Consider the following 25,693-nt stretch of genomic DNA (forward strand, 5'->3'; position numbering starts at 1 on the left):
CAGGTTAATGGGCGAGTTGTACGTTCAATGACAGATGTATTATTTGATATGTAAACGAAACCTGCACACGTTGTTGCATGGGTTTTGTTGTGATTATAAACGAATTAAACAAAAAATCGACATAAATGACGAATTTGAAGTGTAAAATGGAATAACCACGATGGACATTGTATTCTTCATGTACAAGAATAATATACCGCTTATTATATGGAAGTAAAGGATGTTAACCAACGTATACAAATAGATAAACACTTGGATTTATATGTTTAATTTTTCTGATTTATTACAACTCTTCTCTGACTCTAATGGGGTCATCTCATGGACTTATATTTCTTCTGGTTTATTGTCTTCATTTAACGGAAGGTAAGTACCTGATTCGGAAAAAATGATAAGCAATTATTATTTACATATTTATATATCAATAAAAGGATATGATGGCTATACATCACTGATACAGATATCTAACAAATAACCAAAAGACATCAAGTTATGGTTATTTAATTTACTCGTTCACTTGAAGGCAATTACAATGAGATTTAGAATGAGGAATAATCAATATATTAGATAACTTGCACTCTTGTCAATGAAACATTGATCTACAAATCCTTCGTCCCTACTGGTAATTTTATATATGCTGTTACATTTGTAGATTTTAACCCTAGATTTTCTATCTACATTAAATCGCTGATATGAGAAAATCAGGTTATTCTGTTTTCAGAGACATAATACCTATGTTTTTTTTATAATATATATTGTGTTGTTTCGAAGTGTGTATACGAACAAACACTTCATTAAAGCTCTGACTACGTATGGCTATTTCGGATGTAGTAATAAATTAATTACCCATGTCACTATGAATAATGTATAAATGTACACCATGGACATACTAAAACACGTGAAAACCTTCATATAAAATATTTTTTACGATGAAAATCATATATTTACGTCAGCGTTTTAAATCAAGACCAGTTTTCTGTATTTCCTTTCTTCTATTCATCCATAATAATAGAGACATAAAACTTGATATTCATTTAGCTGTCAGTTTAGTATCTGATTGAAATGCCACCCTTTTAGAAGGAAATTCAGACCTACTGCTGAAATGTACACATAACACCCCAGTCAACGTATAATTTATGCGACAATATTATACATTAAAAGCTATATCAGCATTAAAATTTGAGAATAATACGGTGGATTTTCACAGGAGGTATGAAGCTTGAATAGTTGTACAGCAGGGTTCTTTTTCTATCCCCTGTTCTTTGTCTTTGTTCAAGAAGTCGCCAACTTTATAGAAAAACGATGAAAATAATTTTATGTTCTATATTTATTATTCTGATTCAAGCAAGTTACATTTTAAATATCTTATTTCATATTCGCTTTTTCGTTATCACAGCCAAGTTATATTAACTTTTGGGATAAACACAGTGAAAATTTCTTTGATAAAATCTTTAATTTTCATGGGTAGAATTTTATAGTGCTTTTATGTTATTCTTTACAAAAGTGTCTTGATTATTGAAGTAATATTAAACTAACACTCTGGAATGATATCTTTGAAGAAAAATGCTTCAATTACATGAATTTTATGGATTTCTATTTACATAAATCTAAGAGCTATTTCGTATTTTGCATTTTTTATAAATCTGAAAAAAGTCGTAAAAGTGTAGAGAATTGTTCGGTATCAAGGCTTTTAAGATAAAGAGATATTAAAACAATATGCTTTGCATTTATAGGAAACATCATATCAGTGAGTGCCTGAGGTATTAATACAATGTCTGTCGTGGGCATATATATCAGACTGGGGGATAATTAACTTTTATAGATTGTTTTTTTAACTGTTTTTTTCCAACTTTATAAGCTTTTTGTTGTATCATGAATTTCATACTGTTTGAATAGTTTAGATAGAACTTCACCAATCTTAAAAAAAATGTGATATGATTCTTCAAAAGTTGTGATATAGAAATTGAAGTTTAACCTGGTCTTGAAAGTTGACATAGTTTTAATTAACTGTATAGATACACAATAATGTTAAAAGGAACATGATATGTCAACAAAAACATGATGCCCTTCCATAACATGAATAAGATAAGAATCTCTTATTAATGCCACAGAATATTTCGACAAGGTATAAGACGAATCAGTATAAAACAATAAGGATATGCGGTATGGTCGTTTATAAGGCAACTACAACAAAATGACGAGAATATACACAGACCATGATCCTAAGGGACAAGAACATCACATTTGACAGGGAATGACAGAAAAATTAATTAAAGCTTTTATCATTGTATAAAAGACAAAAGTAGTTTAATTAATACAGAATAGCAATGTGATGTATCTTGTCTTCCTAATGGACACGAGTTAAAACTGATTTATGGAGAATTATGCTAGACGGATGAATTTAATCTGTTTAAGATTTAAAATGTACAAGGGAAGTTTACCTTCAGGCTAACGGATAAAGAGTAAATACAAACTTAAAACAAAATAGAAAACTCCTTCATAACATAGGACATGTTGCAACAACAAGACATACATTTACACAAATAACGCCCATCTATTACACTGTAACACATCTTTTTTTTTTTATAAAACATCGTTTCATTTATGTTTTCAAATGTCATCATTGTGTACAGAAAGGAACGGCAGTCAAGTTTAATTGACATTTCATAGAAGTAGAAAGAAGAAAAGTTAGAGAGACAATTATAACTTTTAATGACTTCAAGTAATCGCTAACTACTACAGAAAGTGACGTGTATGGCATTATATTTAGTATTTGTTATGTTTCTGGGTTACTGTCGCTTTACCATTTCTTTTTACCAATGATAGCAACATCCACATGATGAATATTAAAGTATATAAATTGTCAGGAAACAAACCCACTTAGCCATCATCAGCTAGCACGAAGGGTTAAGCGACATAATGGATTCTAAAATTTATTTTGAGAATTTGATCGACCTGGGAGTAAATACACAGTATAAATACTTGAGCGGACTATATAAACGAGGATTCCCAACCCAGATACTACGGAATGCATTTACGTTTTAATTCACCTTTCATCCACGTACGGTTACCTCTATTTGTTTTCCTTTCGTTTACCATTCACTAACGTTCATTATATTTACATTTATTGTGCATTCTTATCTGTCCCAGAGATATCAATTTGTACTTTGCAACTGATAGCATACTTTAACAGTTTAGTTTTTAAGTGATACTATTTTTTTAAGATAAATTTTCGAACTTGCATAATCATTCATTCATTCAATAATCTTTTATATAGTTGAATATAAATGAAAATACCTAGAAAAGCAAAATCGCACAAGAAGTTCTGATACTTGAATAAATTTCACTTTTATCGATTAAAAACAAAACATTTGCACTATAAAATAGCTAAAATAAAATAGTGCAAGTGTCATTAAATTAACAATTTTAGCGAGCTGGTGGCACCGAGGAATGAGTCCAACTACACAGGAGTCATTGATTGAACATTATAGTGCTGTAGTTCTGTATACATTGAGTGAATGATGGTATAGACTGTGTCTTTGTATGTATGCATTAGAGTGCATACTGGTTCAGATTGTTGCTCTGTACATGGTGTGGTCTGGTCTGTATACATTCGAGTGAATGATGGTCTAGACTGTCTTCGTATGTATGCATAAGAGTGAATACTGGTTCAGATTTTGTCTGAAAATGTTGTGGTTGTATACATTCGAGGGAAAGTTGGTGTAGATTGTGTCTCCTTATAGTTATATGCTGTGGTTCTTTATACATGAGTGGATAATAGTATAAATTGTGGGTTTATATACATTCGAGTGACGGTTACGAGTGCTGAAATTGAGAGACGATTTGGAGTTTGTGGTAATTGAGTAAAATAGTTTGAAGATTCGATTTGAATTTCTTGACAATAAAAAGTATTCTTGAACGTATTGACTGTTGAATACATCATGATCGAATTTATATTTGATGGAGAAATGGACAGGCAAAGAAAGGGATCAAATTTGTATCTGGCGTATTCTATTTCTAAAGTTTATAGATCTACAATAATGTAGCTGATATCTTTCTCCTTATAAGTGACATTTATTCGTTAATACAATCTACCACTTTATGCACTAGAGTTGTATGTCTATACTTTAAATGAAGATTTTTCAGTCTTCGAGACGAGAGAATAATAATGTATTTGACTTTCTTATCATGGTATTGGCATTAACGATATATTGCTCAATTTGCAAATTTACATCATTTTCGAAAATAGACTTTACATTTTTAACTCGTGTACACATTGGCAAAGCTCTTTCACAAAAAACATTATTTTCTGACAGTTCTAATATACATTATTATTGACAGTTTTAGTATACAACTTTTCAGGATACCATGGCTCCATTTCTCCTATCATTTTAAACGATCTTTACGTTTTATCCGAGAATGCACGCGCCTAGCAGGATTAAGACATCTGCCTTTCTTCTACACACGAAATCTCAATTGATTAAATTGTCTAGCAAATTACGCTTCCACAAGCTGGTGGGTCAATATCTGATTAATTAATGTTATACTGGATACTCCTGTCTCCAGAAATATGGATTTATAGATAATAAGCCTGCGGTTTCGACAGATGTTGCCTGTATCTTGCTCCATGTTATCATCAAACATTTGACCTGTAAATAGCCATATCGGTACATGTACAAACGCAAAGGTGATATCTGTATAGTTATGGGATTAATAAAGATAATAGAATAAAGAAAAACTCGCAAATTATCTTCATAATACCCAATAATCGGTAATAATTGTCTATATTATATCACATGTTTCAAACGACCAGTAGCGCGAAACGATTTTGACATTTTAATGAATGAGACTTGCGCGAGATTGAAATGTGTATGAATTGCGTATGAAAAAATATGTACATATTAATAAATATTATAATCCTGTCTGACTCTCACATAAACAAACAACTGCTTCTCATTTTTGTTTGTGTTCATGCTAAAAGAGGGAGGACGAACACGACTGTTTAGTCTTATGTCTTTCAGAAACATATAATGCATTCAATGTTTTTGTCATGGCATGGTCATTCATTTTCAAAACGTTTGGATGTCCCTCTGATATATTTTGCTCTCTTTTTGTTAAATGTGAATTAGTGCCAAATAAACATCTAAGTTTCACAAATGAACAAACACTTTTGTAATATTTTTTTTTTTTATTTGCGATAAAATTAAATTCTTTTCTGTTCAAACATCTTTCGGATCAGTAGATATTGGCAATACTATTGCTTCAAAAGTTCACATTTGAATATTGGATATTAAAACGGCAATTTGTTTGATAACAACTGGAAACAATTCTCACTTTCATCGTCTCGGTGTAATACCAACCTGTGCCAATGTTAAGATGCGTGTTTATTGAATTGTAATGGTGTAGTACGTCAAAGCGGTTATACCGATAATTATAGCATTAACATCATTCATTTTACGGGGATGACAATAGTTTTATAGCCAAACCATGTCGTCTTGAATAGTATAGCAAAAGATAACGGGTATCTTATAACACGCAAAATTTCCGTTGCACAGTTTGTTCACTTCGTGTAGTTGTGTTGCGACAGACATTTAACTTTGATCCGTACAAATGTCAGAAGACAAAAGGCGTGCATGATTTTATTTCATGTATTCAAACTTTAGCTGCTCAGCATCACGGTGAACGACACCAGCATCACGTTGAACGAATATTACCCTGGTGATAAATATTTGATATTTTTTTTACATAAATTCATTTAACTGTGTAAACATATTTTATAGAACATACTTCAAAGAAATGTTGTCTAAATGAAACATTTATCTTATCTGATGATAATTGTTATGTATGTGTTTTAAGATGAGAAGTCGACACCTTTCAACGGTTTCTCCTACTGTTTTTCTCAGTCAATGGTAGTAAATTACATTTTGTAGCAGAAATACATTAACAGGTTATTCCTGAACGTTGTTTTGTTCATGTATGAGCAAGTATATCCCAGTCATATATGAACAAGTATACTAGGACATACTTGTTCATATATGACTAGGACATACTTGTTCATATATACAATACAATATGAACAAGTATGTCTTAGTCATATATGAACAAGTATGTCTTAGTCATATATGAGCAAGTATGTTCTAGTCATATATGAGCAAGTTTCTCCTAGTCATGTATGAGCAATTGTGTCCTAGTCATGTATGAGCAAGTATGTCCTAGTCATGTATGAGCAAGTATGTCCTAGTCATGTATGAGCAAGTTTGTCCTAGTCATGTATGAGCAAGTTTGTCCTAGTCATGTATGAGCAAGTTTGTCCTAGTCATGTATGAGCAATTGTGTCCTAGTCATGTATGAGCAAGTATGTCCTAGTCATGTATGAGCAAGTATGTCCTAGTCATGTTATGTATGAGCAAGTGTGTCCTTGTCTTATATGAGCAAGTATGTCCTAGTCTTACATGAGCAAGTATGTCCTAGTCTTATATGAGCAAGAAAGTCCTAGTCTTATATGAGCAAGTATGTCCTAGTCTTATATGAGCAAGTATGTCCTAGTCTTATATGAGCAAGTATGTCCTAGTCTTACATGAGCAAGTATGTCTTAGTCTTATATGAGCAAGTATGTCCTAGTCTTATACGAGCAAGTATGTCCTAGTCTTACATGAGCAAGTATGTCTTAGTCTTATATGAGCAAGTATGTCCTAGTCTTATATGAGCAAGTATGTCCTAGTCTTATATGAGCAAGTATGTCCTAGTCTTATATGAGCAAGTATGTCCTAGTCTTTTTATTTCATGTATGAGCAAGTATATCCAAGTCATGTTAGTTTTGTTCATGTATGAGAAAGTATACTCCAATCCTTTTAGGTACATACCATTCCTGATTCTCTATATACTTATCCGTATTCGCCATACTTTCCGGATGGTTATATTCACGAAATATATTTAGATACTCTGAATTATGAGGTTTCCCGAAAACCTGCAAAGTCAACAAACTTATCTGTAACTTTCTCCATTACATTTATTGTCATACTACATTTATTGTCATACTTAATCGTCAGATTGATTGATTCTTGTTTGCTTGATGTCCATTGGCAAATATTTCAGGGATATTCTAGACGATTTTGGGAAAGAAATGAATATGAACTGTGCGATGAATGTAAACATTACCAAAGCTGCACAATTTAGTATTATATTTTATTCTTTTTCGGGTTCGAGAGATTGATTGTTATTTGTGCAACATCACTATTCAAATTTGTTTAACAAATTAAGTTTTGGACCATCTTATAGTCATGATAGTTATACTCGGAACACGCAAGTTTACCTACCATCATCAACGCTTCATCAAATCTCACTAACTTGATACGGTGAATCTTGAACTGTTTTCTAAGGTCACGGGCGCATGTAACTGAATACTACCTCGTGGTGTGTTAAACATAGTGTTGTAATCTAACACTGTTCTAGACGTCCAGATAAGCCCATTGTCTTTGTATTGTATCTTCTCGTTATTCGACTTCAAACATTTACTGTCTTGATGAATTAGTTTTATTTTCTCTTATACTCTAACATTCCTTTTACGCATATTGTTTGTTTATTGTAGAACTGTTTAAAACTGACTATTTTGCTGAAGGCTGCAATAAATTTCATTGAAAATTTTGCAAATAAACGTGAATTTAAGTGGAAATAATTACAAATTACCTTTATAAGAAAGGTAGTTCAATATGACTTTTTCAAATGGTCACATAGTTATCCATTGTACTGTATCAAAAACTATTTATTTTTTCGACGTTGAAATGAATTTAAAATCCTTCAAGGACCAACATAAAGAGTTAAATAAGTTTGAACAGTTACTAAATCTATGACATTACCGTTTACCTTGTGTAAACTTAAAATTCATTCAAATCTTTAAAATGATATATTTTACATTTAAATATGGTTGTTTGTGTGTGCAATTTTAAAATAGCTCACACAAACATGCAGTTGTATAATCCTTGTGTGATTGTAAGAGTCGTTTTCAAAAACCATTCTAACGGCTTTGTTTTGTTGTAAATCTTAGAAACACAATCCCCGAAATCCAAATTACAGATAAATATCATCTGCTCCTGAATGTGTTTGTTGTATATTCATTGAAGCTCAATACTTCAATAAAGTCTCCTTTCTTGTATATGTTATTTCGACTTATGTGATTGCCATGTACATTTTATTTTGTAAGTTCATATAATATGTAGGAAAATTTAAAACAATTCTTAGTATAGATGAAAATTTTGGGAAACTTGTTTTGTTTTGACATGGATAGTATTTGGGAAGAAAATTTAAAGTATATTTAGTTTTGGAAACACTGGTATCTCACTATTTTAATCCATAAGTTTACCAAATAAATTCTGTTAAATCCATCCCAAAGTAACGTGTTAGATATACTACAAGTTATCAACACCGATGGTAAATATAAAGCCTCGCTCTAAACTCTTTTGGACATACCATAGTATTGTTTGGTTTGATATGAATTTTTCTCCCTTTATTATAACAATTTGTAAACAGGAAAGTTTCGTTGCATAATCCGCGTAAAACACCACCAATATCTAAAAACATGATTGGCAGATATATCCAATTGCTGTATGGTGAATTATGGAAGCCTTTTACCTCTATATTCACATATATACATATTTCATCTTTTCCAATAAATCATTGGCTCACGTCTATGTTTTGTAATGTTTCTTTAATACAAACGAAAGTTTTTGGCATATTTTTTTCGGAATATAGATACATAAGTATAGATGATGTAGTGAGTGATATTGATAAGTAAAAGTGTGTAGGGTGTATTAATGTAAGAACAACGGGTGTAGTGTGTAATTGAATAAGTATAGAGATTCCATGTATAAAGAGGTTGTAGAATGTACACAAAATGTATAGAGGGTGTATGATGGACAGAAAGTTATACGTATGAGGATGTAGTATGTGCATACATATACATGAATAGAGGGTGTAGTATGGATATACGAATAGAAAGGAGTAGGGTATATTTGAAGAATACAGGGTGATAGATAATATAAATAAGGATAAAAGGCGTACTTAGAATGATTTACAGTAGTGACATTGACGTTTTTCTGTGACAAGCAAGTGAGAGTATCAACTTTGCGTATGTGTATTACCAGAGAGACCATTTTATCTTAAAAGTGAAGACAAGTATACTAGCTAATCATGCCAAATAATGACAAATGTCCCCGTCATCACAGACCATTGTGTATTATCAAATCTCTTTGAAAGAAATTAAAAACAACCAATGTCGACATACTGAACACAATCAGTAAATTAACAATGAATTAATTATTAATTACTTCGTCACCAGTTTTCTTTAAACGTTTAGCAGACTACTTGGCGTACGACTGTGAAATTTTAAAAGCCACAGGGTTGATAACCATTTAAAGATAAATTTACAGAACTACTACAGATAACCCGAAACTAAGGTCCGTTCCTCCTAATGTTTGTTTTTGGTTATTAGTTAATCATTTATCTTATTTTGAGTGACATGTTTCTTTAACATATTCAGTCAAAATGGAAGAAAATGGCTCTTTAAAGTAAACTTTCACCATCAAACTTTGTGTGATTTGATTTTAAAACCGGGCGATAAACTATAGGGGTTTGTCAAGCAACGAAAAAATGTTACTGGTTACAAAGCCGGTCTTTTGACAAACATTTAAGAAAATTAACTGTTGTTCCATTAAGTTTCAAAAGAAGAATCAATATTTCCATTAGAGGGAACAAACTAGACATCACAAGTGAATTATTGAAGTTAATTTATCTGACAGCAAAACTTCCTTTTGAATCCAGCTTATTGAATAAAATATGACAAATTATTTTATAGCAGTTTCAAGTCTAGTTTTATGCACTGAAGACACATTTACTTCTGCTAAGTCATATATTCTGAACACATAGTTTTACATTTTATATATATTTTGAAATAGAATGTATGAAGTAATTGTAATTTCATGATCATGTTAAAGTCCTTTAACTATATGAAGAATATTTTAATATCATATTTTTGACTGATCTATCGCATGTTCTAGAAAACAAGTAAAAGAGATAGAAACAAGTTTGATAAACATTACCATCCATGAAAGTTATAATAAGTTTAAAATGAGCAGATTCGAACAGAATTCGAAGCAGTAAAATAAGGACCAACATTCAATCACTAACTACATATTTCAACCTAAACGTTATTGTGAAATTCAATGGATTGTTTTCCAACATTTGTGCAACTGGACAAGATAAAATTTGACAAGTCTTATTTAAACCACAATTAATAAAATATAACAAGGCGGAGCTTTAGCTTTTAAAATGCACTTAATTGTATTTTTTCGCATAACATTCTATAAATTGTATACGTTAGTGTTACTAAACAATTCCCTAAAACGAAAAGCGTAAATATATTGTAAATCTCAAGTGAGCAAAAAATTGTCTATATGTCTCTATTAAGAGTGCATTATTTTCTTCAGAAAGTAAATATCGTTTCACAAACGACTGATCTTTTAACAGTTTGATAGGCAGTCTAAACCCAGAGTGGCTCATTTTTCATTCTTTTCAATTTCAATACGGCAACAATTTAGCACACACAAAAACCATTGAAATATATTCGTTCTCCAGATCAAATTACTGACTAAACACATAAAGAATGCAGTTTTTGAATATGATTTGGGCTTTAATACCTTTTAACGATTTTCAATCGGTAAAGTAGATATTAGCTCATCCGGAAATATTGACGAATTTACAACAAAGGATTGTTAGTTGGAGCGAACTCACACGTATAGCTAGTTGACTTGCATCAAACAATACTGCACATATAACTGAATATAGATATATCTATTACGTCAATTATACAGCAACCCAACGACAAAAATATTTTAAAAAATCCTCAAAAGGTTGAATACCGTATTCAACATTACACAGGGATGCCCAAAGACAAAACAAGTTATGATTTTTTTTTATGATATAACAAATACACAAATTAAAAAAAACTTTGACACATCTGGATAATTAGATTTTTACTAATAGTAAGGAGTTTTCAAAATTCACTCATGGAATATTGTATACTTAATATCATCCATAACAACCAATTAAAAAAATAAAATTTCTGTATATAGAAAATGTTTCTATATATTTCCTCATAACATATAGTACACTGGCCTGTTGGCTAGCAGTACTAAGTGACATAAGACCTACACCAGAATAATAACATCACGCCGATGGCTGGGAAACCATCGACCAGGTAGTTCAGTGCTTGTAACCTCTCAAAATCTTCCTATCAACTCACGTGGGGTCAAAACCATTTGGATACTTTCAAGTACCCCGTTCATCCTGGGCGCCGTGATGGACAAATGATATTGTATTTGTAGTTTGTTTCCATTTTAACGCTCGTCAGGTGGAATAAATAATGGAAAGGGTTATGGGATGGGATGGAGGATCTCTGTAGATCTCTGTAGTTATGTCATGACGGTCGACTTTATATGTCGAGACACGAGTTTTCAGTTTTAAATTTTATCTTTGTTAATATATGTTTATAGTTATTATTATTTAACCTATTTTCCCCTTTTAAGTTACATTATAAAATTTCATTTGGCTGTTTTTGCTTTAACCAATAAATATTTTATTTCTAACCAGTTGGATTCTATTTTGGCAAAATATCTTGTGAAGGTGATACCATTTGACACATTTTCATAACATCAAAAGGGACATTGGTGATTGTGGACATTTTACACTGGAGAGCTAAAATCTTTCACAATGCCGGTAAAAACTAATTACACATAATTACTCCCTCACTAAAAGCTACCTATACATAAACTCTATTGAATATAATGGTAGGGAAGCAAGCCTTTAATATTACCGTCAAGATTAGGTTACTGATAAAATATGACGACAACAAAGCACTGATCATCTTCAATGAATCAATCTTTTCTTTTTAATCGTTCATGTAAAAATGAACAACATAAAATGTTGAATACGGCCCCAGAGGGAAAATGTTTTTTTTTATTTAGTACAAAGAATGTGCATGGTTGTGACGATCGATTTACAGCAAGTCATGTAATTTACCTAAAAATAAGTCGTTCTAAAATGGTTTGTATGCATAGGGTTTACAAACATATTACAAAATCAAAAGTAAAGTAAGCCCTTGGTTTTTATTCTTAAGCCAGTCTGATCTTTCTATATGCAACTCTAAAGCAAAACAGCTGCGTCCAGGATAAAGGAAAATAATAATTAATCCTTTTTTGAAAATTTGGAGGAAAACAGCATCAGTATAGCGATTCATAGAAAATAAAGCCGAGTTGGAGTTGTGTAAAAGATACGGTTTCATCGCCGATCGTTTTAAGTACAAGACATTATGCAATAAGAAGGGAGATTGACTTGATCGTTCAACTAACAATAATTCCGTACATATGTTTAACTTACAGTAATTTGTCATAGTATAATGACAATGAATGTTTGTTTTATAGTTCCACAGAAAATGCTTAGTTTATTGTCTATGGTGACTCAGAGGGGCTCCAAACTAATATAAAATGTATCACATTGACAATTACAGAAAGTATACGTCTTTTATAGCATCAGTAAAGTATTCCAGTAATATGGATTTCTTCAAAACTTGCACTTGAACGCAGTTCGTGTTATTAATTTATATCTATTTATGTATAGCCACATGTCTTGAAGAAGACTGTCGATATCATATTTGACAAATTGACTATTGTATAATCACATGTCTATTGATGAAGAATGTCATCATTGGACTTGACATAATGTATCGAGACATGTCAAACTATAAAGACTGTCGACATAAGACCTGGCATAACATATCGACTCATGTCTATTGATAAAGACTGTCGACAATAGATTTGACTTGATGTAATGACACATGTTTAATGATAAAGACTGTCGACATAAGATTTGACATATTATATCGACACATGCCTATTGATGAAGAATGTCGACATTAGATTTGACATAATGCATCGACACTTGTTTTATGATGAAGACTGTCGACCGGGATTAGATTTCATATAATGTACCGACACATGTAAAACGATGAAAACTGTCGATATTAGATTTGACATAATATACCGACACATGTCAAACGACGAATACTGTCGACATTAGATTAGACATAATGTATCGATATATCTAATCATAAAGACTGTCGATATTAGTTTTGACATAATGTACCGACACATGTCTTTAATGAAGACTGTCGACAATAGACTTGACATAATGTACCGACACATGTTTATTATGAAGACTGTCGACAATAGACTTGGCATAATGTACCGACACATGTTTATTATGAAGACTGTCGAAAATAGACTTGACATAATGTACCGACACATGTTTATTATGAAGACTGTCGACAATAGACTTGACATAATGTACCGACACATGTCTATGATGAAGACTGTCGACATTAGATTTTACATAATGTTTCGACAAATTAAATGTGTAGTGATGAATATTGTCGACATAAGATGTGACATACACACTGTATGGACACATGTGTAATGATGAAGATTGTCGACATTAGATTTGACATACACACTGTATGGACACATGTGTAATGATGAAGACTGTCGACATTAGATTTGACATACACACTGTCTCGACACATGTGTAGTGATGAAGATTGTCGACATTAGATTTGACATATTATATAGACGCATGTATAATGATGAAGACTTTTATATCTACCTTTAGATGTCGTTTGGTTACATGTGTTGAGCAGTTGCTGTTTAATCAAAGTTTAAATCATCTCTTTTTATACGATATTCCTGTTGTACAACACAACACAAACAATCATGATATACTATGTAAATTTGTAAGCCATTTCTTAACTTTCGACATGCATTAAACCCGTATCTCTTTGGGAGCCTCGTTCTGCATTTGTAATGATATCACCCTGTCATGCAGAACAACAAGTTTTTGCTATAATGTGCATCATGCGTTGAATTGAGCCATAAATCTGTAGACATGAAAAGCTCTGGTACATTTATAAAGATGACATTTATTAGCAGCAAATCCCTTTCCTTCCCATATCTGAAAACTGGTGTCATGTCGATTTCATTGATTTTTGTTACGTTTTAAAGCATTATAAGAAAATGTGAAAATACTTTATGGATATGTGTTAGTAAAAACACATTTTGATAGACTTGTACTTAAAACTGGGTGTTTGCATTTAAAAAACAACCGCATGCATTTGAGAAATATTTGTAATTAGTATCAGTTATATTGACGTATTTAGATTTTTGATGTTATTTATTCAGAAGGTCGAATCTCAAATTTATGACATTTCTATTGTAACACAGAATATATACAGTAGCACGGCAGAATATAATTGACATATGGGAAAATCTGTCGACAAACTCGACACCTTAAGAAGCACAACCTTAAGAAGCACCTTAAGAAGCACAACCATCCTTTTAAATATTTAGCAGTTCAACCTTTAGAAGTAGTAAATAAGCAGCCTGGTGAATCGCATTCAAAGTTTGTACGATCACGGAAAATAATTGAATTAAATTGGATTAAAAAATTACAGACAGTTTACCCTCTCGGTCTAAATGATAATATCATGGGAATTGGTAATATATCTAGAACCAATTCCGTTAACATTTTGGATATTGTTTCTAAAACTGTTCGTAAAAACCGTTCTCACGGTTGTAGAACAAATCGCAATCAAAGAAAATTTCGGGCCAATCATACCAATATTTCGGACCTTATTTCTATTTCAAAAAACAACGGCAGACATTATCTGTTAACAAAACTCTGTTCGTTACCGGTTAATAAGTTAAATAAAATTTTGGAGGATTGCAACACAATTTCATATAGCAGTCCTAAGTATGAAATTGTTCAAATTATTATGGCATATTGTTATTCTAAATTATTTCCCAAAATTGATCGCCCTGAAGATCATAAAAAACATTTTATTAAAATTAAGTATGTCAACAAAGGCTTTGATTTTGTAAATATTGCCGGTATATTTAACGACCATTCTGTTAAAGAACAAATTCCTGGATATTTTGACAATACTGAGCTACCTCTTATTTGTTATATTTACAAGAAATCTACCCGGAAATTTGTGTTTAATTATAGTCAATTGTGTAAAGATGTTAATATCAGTGAAAATACACCTACTTCATGTAATTGCAGTAATTCCGAATATATTTATGGACCCATTTCCCATGTTATAACAGGAGATCTTAACATCGTTCAAGACCGAGAGTTAAAATCATTTCTCAGTAAAGGACCTAAATATCGTCCCCCGTCAATTATTAATTGGAATGAGTGTCGTAATATCATCCACGACTCACTCCTTACTTACTGTATGAAATGGATAAAACGGGAAAAAGCTGACAAAAAATCTTTGGACTCTTTTTTTAATTCAGTAATGAAGATAGTTGATATACGTATTCAACATTTTAAAGAACATTTTACTATTAACAATAACCACAATAAACCTATTTCTCGTATCAAACATAAACTAAAAGAACTAGCCAAGGAATTTGTTTTTGTCCCGGCCGATAAAGCTGCTAATAATATTATTATTGTTTGACGTAAATTTTACATCGAGGTTCTGAAAAAGGAAATCACCAATTCACCAACATTCCAACTGACTCCATTTTCAGAAAACGAAATCTGTAACAAACATAAACTTTTAGCCACCGCTTTACAAGCAGAGCCAAATACAATGAAAGTTCCAACTATGTATTGGCTTCCGAAGCTACACAAAACCCCTTACAAATATAGATTTATTTCGTCTTCAAGCCATTGTTCAACTACTAAATTGTCTATTATTCTTACCAGCACACTTGGTACAATTAAAAACCTTATAATAAATTGTTCAAATAAGGCCTTCGAAAATAGTGGAATAAATTACTTTTGGAGTGTCAAGAACTCGTTGGAAGTACTTGATAAATTGCATGCTTATATTGGTGATTTTGAATCTGTTCAAAGTTTTGATTTTTCTACCCTGTATACCACATTGCCTCACATTCTCATTAAGAAAAAATTCACACATCTAATTAAATGGGCATTCAAAAAATCAGAATGTGAATATATATGTTCAAACTCTTTTAGGTCATTTTTTAGTAGCAATAAACAAAAAAACTATGTTAATTGGACATGCTTTGATACTATATATGCCCTTGAATTTTTACTAGATAACATTTTTGTTCGCTTTGGGGATTCCGTATATCGTCAGATTATCGGAATTCCAATGGGGACTAACTGTGCACCACTTATTGCGGACCTCTTTTTGTATTGTTACGAGTTACAATTTATGACAAAAATAAGCAAAGACCCATCAAAACAACATCTGATAAACAAATTTAATAATACTTTTAGATATTTGGATGATATTTTGGCTCTCAATAATGACGACTTCAGTATGTATATTAATGAAATTTATCCTGGTGAACTCACTTTAAATAAAGCTAATACTAACAATGACCACTGCCCTTTCCTCGATCTTGATATCTATATCACTAACGGAAAGCTGAATACTAAAATTTATGATAAAAGGGATGATTTTTCATTTCCTATCGTTAATTATCCGTTTTTAGATGGTGACGTTCCCTTGTCACCATCTTACGGTGTTTATATATCTCAACTTGTACGATTCGCTCGTGTATGTAACAATGTTTTAGATTTTAACGAGAGAAATTTATGTATTACTGAAAAATTATTACACCAGGGTTTTCGATATCACAAACTAGTCAAAACATTTACTAAATTTTATCATCGGTATAAAGACATCATTCGTAAATATAGCTCAACATGCAGACTTTTTATACGTTCAGGTATTTCACATCCAATTTTTTATGGAAATATTCTTTATAAAGCACAAAGGTGTCAGTATTCACCTCATAAACTTACAAAACCTTTGAATAGACTTATTAAGAAGGGATATAATTACGATACTGTTGTCAAGTCATTAAAGATTGCATATTTTGGCGTTAATATTGAGTCACTGATAAGGTCTTTGCGTCGGAACTAAACACATTTATTCTAAAAACAGTTGTTGGCATGACACGGGTTATGTTCTTCTCATATATGTTATGATGGTATGATACTAAACCCCTTACGGGAAGGATTGTGCCTGATGTTCATATGATGAAATCATAATCTTTCAGTCAGTTTAATTGAAGTCTGGAGCTGGCATGTCAGTTAACTGCTAGTAGTCTGTTGTTATTTATGTATTATTGTCATTTTGTTTATTTTCTTTGGTTACATCTTCTGACATCAGACTCGGACTTCTCTTGAACTGAATTTTAATGTGCGTATTGTTATGCTTTTACTTTTCTACACTGGTTAGAGGTATAGGGGGAGGGTTGAGATCTCACAAACATGTTTAACCCCGCCGCATTTTTGCGCCTGTCCCAAGTCAGGAGCCTCTGGCCTTTGTTAGTCTTGTATTATTTAAATTTTAGTTTCTTGTGTACAATTTGGAAATTAGTATGGCGTTCATTATCACTGAACTAGTATATATTTGTTTAGGGGCCAGCTGAAGGACGCCTCCGGGTGCGGGAATTTCTCGCTACATTGAAGACCTGTTGGTGACCTTCTGCTGTTGTGTTTTTTTATTTTGGTCGGGTTGTTGTCTCTTTGACACATTCCCCATTTCCATTCTCAATTTTATCGTCTATTTCAGTAGCTGTATAAAGTTAACAAAATTACATGTCAATGTTTGATAAACCTATCTGTCACTTACAATAGGTTGTCAACACAATCTGCTTATAGTCATTTTGATATCATACCACAGAACGTTGTTTTATCAGAGTTTCTTCCATGCTTATTGCTATCTAAATTGAAAGTAGTCATTGTTTTGGGTTTATTTTTGCTAACTTTGTCTCTTTTTTGTTCATAAAATGGTAAAATAGAAACTAACATACACAACTGGAATCCTGCTATTGTTTCAAGCTTTAGTTGGTCACGTGATATGTTGGATTGACAACCTGGTATCTCTGACATCCATATTGTTTTTCCAGGCGTAATTCTCTGTTCCGAATGATTAATGATTTACAGCAAAGCAAACGTACAAATATTGCTAATAAATTGTTTCTCACTTCTTAAATTGATTGTATAATTAATATGTCTGTGTTCATATGCCGAAAACTACAGACGCCTTGTCAGAAATTTTTATATGCATTCAACATGCTTTGATGATTGTAAGCGAACATAACGTTGTGTTAAAACTGTGCGGATGAATTTAATGAAAAATGACAGTATGTAAATGTTTGTTGGTATAGTTATATTCTACGAAAAAATCATGTAGCATCGGACTGTTCAATTTGGTGTTGCACTGGTCTAGAAAGTAATATCAGGGCTAAAAAGTAAGTTTCGCGGATGAAATTCTAGAAAATATTTACTTGTTTCTCAGATAAAACATATTTCCTCAATGGAAGAATGACACAACAGTACTGAGAAGACAAGACAGTTATATCATCTGTTGATCTGCTAATTTGTAGGCAGTCTGTCGATAGTATCTGAACATCTCAAGACATACAAGCAATCTCCAGTTTATTGTTGTGTCTGACGTTAAATTGCATTCTTTTCGTAACCAATTCCAAGATAATATAATGTTGTTGTGCCTTAGAGATGCACATAAATATCATCACTTATCAAATTTTCTACATAAGAATACTCCTAATCATCATGGAAGACTTTTACATTCTCATTTGTCATTGTCTTTTTGATAATAAAACTCATCACTTTTTAATTTAAAGAATACTATTCTGTTATTAAGCCTAACATGAGTGCACATTAGTATAGGTTATTATAGTGTAAAGGACTGAAGGCCAATCAGAAAATTGAGTTCGTTTTACACTCAAAATCAATCATCGTAAAAATTGTATGTGTATGTCAAAGTAAGGAGGAACACCGTGTATAAGTTGTAGATAATTTTGAAAAGATAACCTGTATATTTACTGTAATTTAAACATGATTTATATGTATATGGCCCAGGTCTTTAATTATGAACTTATGATGCTGGTATTTACGCTTTTGTTACATTTTTATGTAAATGTTAAGTTTATCAATGTTTGGGTCAAAATTTGTTTTCCTCAATATATATCTGCACACTCTACTAAATATCGATGCATAAAAACACCAAAAAAGGCTTCAAACGCTTAAAACCATCGATAGCAAAAAAATAAAAATACTACGATATTTTGTTATGCTTCAAATACAACCTCCGTGTTGGAAGACTGTACTTTGACCTATAATGTTGTTTTTTTTACCAATTGTGACTTGAATGGAGAGCTCTCCCGTTAGCACTCAAACCACATCTTACATTATAATTCATCATGAAAATTTTATGCTTTGTTTTAAACAAAAATAATCTCAAGAAAATAATCCCTCACTTGAGCAGCGACAGTATTCCTAGTTATCTACTTTTTTTTAAATTGTTGCGAACGTTTGCAATAGGTTTTATAGAGATTAAAAGTTTCCCAGACAACACTTGTATGTTTTATTCTAGTATCTACTTCCACATCGGGACTGCAGGACGTCGAAAAGTTGTCGTCTGCAAGTTTTCATAATCATCAAAACTAAATTGTTTTTGATCCAACAGATTGTACAAGCCTATCACCCATTATTCATATAATTAAGTACTTAAAATATTTTGCTGGAATTCATTTGATTTTTTGTGTTTTCAAAAAAACATGTAATACAAGCAGTGCAGTTTTAACAGGGTTTGCGTAACACATAACATAAGGTTAAAAAAATATTTCTGAATTTTAAAGAAATGTTCTTAAAATTGTTATGTTTATGATTGGCTCAAATATCATAATTGTTTTTCACATCTACAGTCTTTAGAGAAATAGCCAATAGTATACAATCCATTCTTGTAACAAGAGCTAATATCTATTGATATCATTTTAAGTTTACTTGTTTGATTTCTGCTTGCTGAACGTCCAGTGGCTGATTAATTATACTAATGACAATTGCTACATACATTACAATATACAAATATATGTTATAGTTATAGTTACATATACAGTTAGATATAACAATTTGTGCAATATTAACAAAATGACCTTTATTTTTCAGGTGAAATTAGATGTTACTGTAACGAGTCTCGGTGTGTTCGAACAGGCTATATGTGTAAATCGACATTAAATGCGTGTTACTCAATACTGACTTATGACGATGGGAAACCAAAGACAACTCAGGGATGTATAGAGTCTTTAGAACCATCAAAGCGTATCGTGTGTAAAAGTGAAAAACCTGAACAGTATACAAGCAAGTTACCAACCCAGGAACAATCTCTGTTAATTTGTTGTCACAATGATATGTGTAATTATAACGAAAAAACAATTAGCATAATAGTCAAGGAAAAATCAAATGGCAGTACTCAAAATGGTAAGTTTATTTCAAACATACATACAATGTGAGCGTCTGAGATATAAATGAAAACTTTGATTTACAAACTAGATAAACACGATAAAACAAAAACATGATAAAACACAAACATGATACTCCACTAAATTTCTAACAACCATTTGTAAAAAGCTATGCACAATGTTCAAGACGTAACCTGCTGTTTGCACTGAAATTAATGCACTGAACTTTAATTGTCTCCTTGTTTTACCTTCAAATGTTGTTGCACTTTGTGAGAAAATAGCTATAAAGTAAATTGAGACACAGGAGATGTATTTCTCATCGACATGCACACATGCAAATTAATGAAAAAATGCTAAAAACTATAAAAGTCGGAGTGTTTTAGATCATTAGAACAGCAAAATTTAACTAAATCTTAATGAAAAGAATAGGCGTGAAATTGAAAGAGAATTCATCGAATGTAGAATTCTGGGATGGAAATTGTTCTGAAGACAACTGTTCGTATTGACACGTTTTCTGTAATTGAAAGCATTGCATAGATTGCATCTCTTGTATCTAATTAACTGCAATACATCTTTCTTCTTTGATGGGGAAATACACTGATATTTTATGGTGGTATCAGATTGTCAGAATAAGAAGTATCAATATATACACACTCGGATATTTTATGATGGTATCGGATTGTCAAAATTAGAAATATCAACATATACTCGGGGTTTCACAACTCAACTTTGATGCAAACTTTAATTAATTTTTTTTTTTGAGAAATAACAAAAATAAGGAGAGTGGAAACAAATAAGCCTCGGAGCTTACAACATAGACAAGTATATAAAATAAGCAATTTATATTTTTATGGTCATGCTTTTAAGTATTTTTGGCTTTCTGTTTCGGGTCAGACTTCCTCTGTTTCTGGTTTATGGTCATGTTTTCTGTAAATCAGATGACTAGGTAGGTTGTAGACATGTATAGATACAATAACTGGCGACAGTAGACTGGGTAATGTTATTGTAAGCCCAGGGCACGAAGGCTGGATAATTACTCTAAAATCCCCCAAACCACCTGTTTGTTTAGTAAGAACCGTATTGTATCGTATAATTTTAGGATTTGAAATTTCAACTAATTTTTTTAAATGCTTGATTTCCTTAATCCTATGAAAGCGGCTTACGACGAATATCTCATGTCGAGGTTTCTTTAAGATAACGTTTACAATTGTAATACACTTTAAAAAAAAAGTAAAATGGATAGAAAATTATAAAAAGCACCCATCTCCTGGTTATCTATATGTTATGCAATTAAACATGTTAACGTGGCTAAATTTTCCTATAATTTTTAGTTATTTGACAAAAATCAGTCAAGATTCTAAACAAAATATAGCCATTGCTATTATTAGATATTAGTACTAAGTATTTGAAAAGTACGTAAGTCGACTGGCGCATTAAAATAGTCCTTCACCAATCACGATCTTACGATTAAAACATTCCTGTCCCATATGGTTACTAGTTGAGCCTCGTCGCCAGAAAGATATATCCTAGAGGCGACAGTATGTATACGTTCTCTTCAAAATGGAAATGAGTCGTAAAATGTGATTAGTAAATTAACCCCACCAGTTTAAATTTGGGATTATTATTTGAAATCCGGATTAACTATATTTTGTCAGACTTAAGGATATTGTTATTACTAATTAAACATGCGACAATCTCATTTTTTGTCAACTTGTGATATTTTGAGAAAAACCGGACGGCTAGGCAACATCATAAGAAAATATTGTTTTATAGGTTAGATTCAGGTTGATCTTCTGTAACTGGAAATTGGCTTTTAATTATTCTCAAAAGTAATACACGAGAACAGACAGCTATACTCAAAGTAACACACGAGACGTTCAGTATACAAATCAGGAAATATGATTGCAAGACTTTTATTGCGAATTAATTTAAATATCCTAATGCATAATAATGCTGTCACCTTCGTGGTGCATTTTAATTGCAATATTTCCAATGTGAGGTCTCCCATAAATCAAAATCTCTGACAAAACTAGATTTTTCGTAATTTTTAAGAATATATTTTGATAAGAGATGTAGTGATAAGAGTTTTCCTACGTCAGATTATATAGATTTGCTTAAGCGTTTTTTCAAAAGAATACTTCAACGATGATCGTATCCAGATTTTACAAACATTTGCTTCACTGGTTCTGACAGAGTCGCCACGGGATGCATGGGAGGGGATACAGTTCAAAGTACATTTAGGATAAAATATTGAAATACAAACATTTATTTCATCTTGAGATTTAATGACACAAACGTTACATATGGCGATGACAACACTGTTATTAAATTTAAAAATTACAAGTTGAGGATCAGGTTCTTTTGCACAATGAAAACAAAAGGAAATTTCCTTCGATCAGTATAGATTGCGAATATGCACTTTAAGGTTCATTTATATTGATTGACATTAGTAGTAAAATGTATAGTTTGACACAGATTGCCAAGTTGTACATGAAATCTGAGACAAATATTATTTTTAAGTATGTTACAGACTGTAATTTATCGCTCGTTGTTTAATATTGGACATGACTGTACGCGCTATGAAATCATGTTTGTCAAACTCGGTAATCAAGATTACAGAATTATATGTCCTGAAGTATTATCAAAAGCGTAATTTCCAGGAAACTTTATGATAATTAAATGTCATGCTTCTATTAGCTTCTTGACTTTTGGCGCCAGTTCATTCAAGCAAGAAAGGTTGTCAATATTTATTCTGAAACATAAACCTTGCTGTAGACGAACCTAGTGTCGTCAAGAGACAAAAGCGCCAATTGACGGCATTGTGCTGCGAGTGATTGTCGTAAAGCTTCCCATTATCCCCAGAATTATGGACAATTTTAGCATGCAATTACTGAAAAACTAATGATTGATAATTTTCCTTGTATTGAACAGGACACAATATTGCTATTGGGAGATTCTGGGTCGATTTCGTTATTTGAAATCAGAAATCTGTGGCGCGACAACATGGCGACCTTTTGGTCGTCTGCTGTCGATTAATTCGTTTGAAGTTTTCCTAAGAGTGATCAAACTATAAGACAGACCATCTCCGGAGATTATTCCATAAGGGAATAAAACATTGAAATGACATTGATTGCTTAATCTGGAGATATGATCCGTCTCATTAATGAATTGTTTATGAGTGATTGGCATCACGGACACATGCATACAATAGTTCCCAGAAATAACATATTCCACTAAAACTATACGGTGACAATAGTTCCCAGAAATAACATATTCCACTAAAACTATACGGTGACACAATAAACAGAATATATATACAAATGTTTAAATATTATGTAAACTTGTGATTTTTAACCAGATTTTACTATGATGCTTTATGCATTGCTTTAAGCCACGAAAACGACACAAAAATCTTACTTCAGAGCACTAAATACAATGACCGAACACTGATTTTTCCTTTAAATATTGACACGTGCACTTTTAAAATATGCAAAGAAAATTATATCTCCATGAATATCTTACAAAAAATATGAAAAAAATAGTTACTCAACGATATAAAAGAAGTGTTCAAAAAGTTGCTTGTCAATGTTGACAAAACTCATAAAATATGTTAAAGGATATATACTATGCATAGGTGTTCACGTTAGCAATAATGCATCCAAAATGTAAAATATATATATTACTGTTTAGTAAAATGTTAATGAAAATGACAATAAATCTCTCCAAACATGTTTTACTTTAAGAAAGCAGCCACGCAAATCGATGAACAATTGTCTTTAATATGATATTTTTGTGTCAATAAGCAACATTTTTTTTAAATTTTAGGCAATGAGAACTTACTAGAAGATGTGCCATCCTTTCACAAAGACTCAAAGGATTCCAGCGTCGACAAAGACTTGTGGTTTAAAGCTGCCGTGATTGCAGTTCCCATAGCGGGGGGATTTATTCTCATTTTATTGGTGCTGTTGGCTGTGCGCATGCTCAGATCAGACTCTCGCAGACACAGACAGTTAATACAAATAAGACGGGAAAGGACAAGTCTCACAAAAGCTCAACTCTATGTAACAGACCATTTTTGTGACAAACCATGTAATAAAAAAGCACCTTTATTATATGACGATAAACAAAATATTGTGTGTAAAGAACCTTTAATCAAAGTAGACAAGGATGGTAAAATATATGAACAAGTTGGAGATACTTCAAAGTGTAAAAACAAAAGTCCTTCGTTAATTGTATGGGGGAAACCGGGGAAAACTGACTTTGCTACTGTTGTGTAATGTTTTTCTTTTGTGTATTAACAGAATAAGATGTTGATTTATGTGTATAAATCAGAGCATCGGGATGATGTTGACACTTACAACAAATATACGAAACCTGTATGTCCATATCTGTCACCCAGGAAAGGTAGTACAATGTACAGATGTGTGGCTTTCACCATCTTCTAAAATAATGAATCAAAAAGTGAATTGACTCAAATCACCCTAAAGAAATTATTATTTTATTGACGGATCTATCTTACCTATTCAGATCCTTGCAGTTTTATTTTTGATGATCAGAATTGCTCAATATTTTTTTCTCTAAATCAAAATTTCTTTATTATGGAGTAAAGAGAAAAGTTTATCCTGAAAGAATATTTATTCGAAAGTAAAGCAAGTAGACTTTTGGAAATGGAATATTTTGTAGTTTTTTAGTTAGATTAAATCAGAACATATAGGCTGTAACAAATTCCAATTTTAATTTAGAAAGTCGTCTACATTTACAATACAATTTTGGAAGAAACATCAAACGCCCATTAAAGTTACTTGGTTTACAATTGTTGTGTTTATGTGATAGAAGTTTATATGCTTAAAACGAATTCAAATATTCGTTCTTGATACGTGCTTTCAAATCTTAAATGCGCATGACATGATATGAATGTTATTTTGTCTGAGTGTACATGATTTATAGAAAACTCCTTTAAAAGGGGTTTTTCCGTTGTTGTAATTGTTTGTGAATATGTTGTGAATGATGATGTGAAAATGTTGACACATGAATGGTGACATGTGAATGGTGACGTGTGAATGGTGACGTGAAAATGTTGACACATGAATGTTGACATGTGAATGGTGACGTGTAAATGGTGACGTCAGAATGGTGACGTGTGAATGATGACGTGTGAATGAAGACGTGTAAATGGTGACGTGTAAATGATGACGCATGAATGGTGACGTGTGAATGAAGACGTGTTGCACATGTATGAAAGTTGTTCTTTGTTATTTGTCTTCTAAAGACAGACAGAGTATTTTTATTATATATATTTGAAATTCTTATTTATTAAAAATAAATTATGAAACATTTGA

At 31.8% G+C, this 25,693-nt stretch overlaps 1 protein-coding gene across 1 annotated transcript; it reads left to right on the forward strand.

The window, feature by feature from the left end:
• The first annotated feature begins 22 nt into the window (after positions 1 to 22).
• LOC134706366 (BMP and activin membrane-bound inhibitor homolog) lies at positions 23 to 25,693 on the forward strand. The gene is made up of 3 exons (XM_063565250.1): positions 23 to 363; positions 20,062 to 20,373; positions 24,180 to 25,693. The coding sequence occupies exons 1-3, from the start codon at positions 306 to 308 to the stop codon at positions 24,629 to 24,631; spliced, it is 822 nt and encodes a 273-aa protein (XP_063421320.1). The 5' UTR covers positions 23 to 305; the 3' UTR covers positions 24,632 to 25,693.

The sequence above is a fragment of the Mytilus trossulus genome, chromosome 2 (genome assembly GCF_036588685.1).
Source record: "Mytilus trossulus isolate FHL-02 chromosome 2, PNRI_Mtr1.1.1.hap1, whole genome shotgun sequence".
In the NCBI taxonomy this organism is placed as follows: domain Eukaryota; kingdom Metazoa; phylum Mollusca; class Bivalvia; order Mytilida; family Mytilidae; genus Mytilus; species Mytilus trossulus.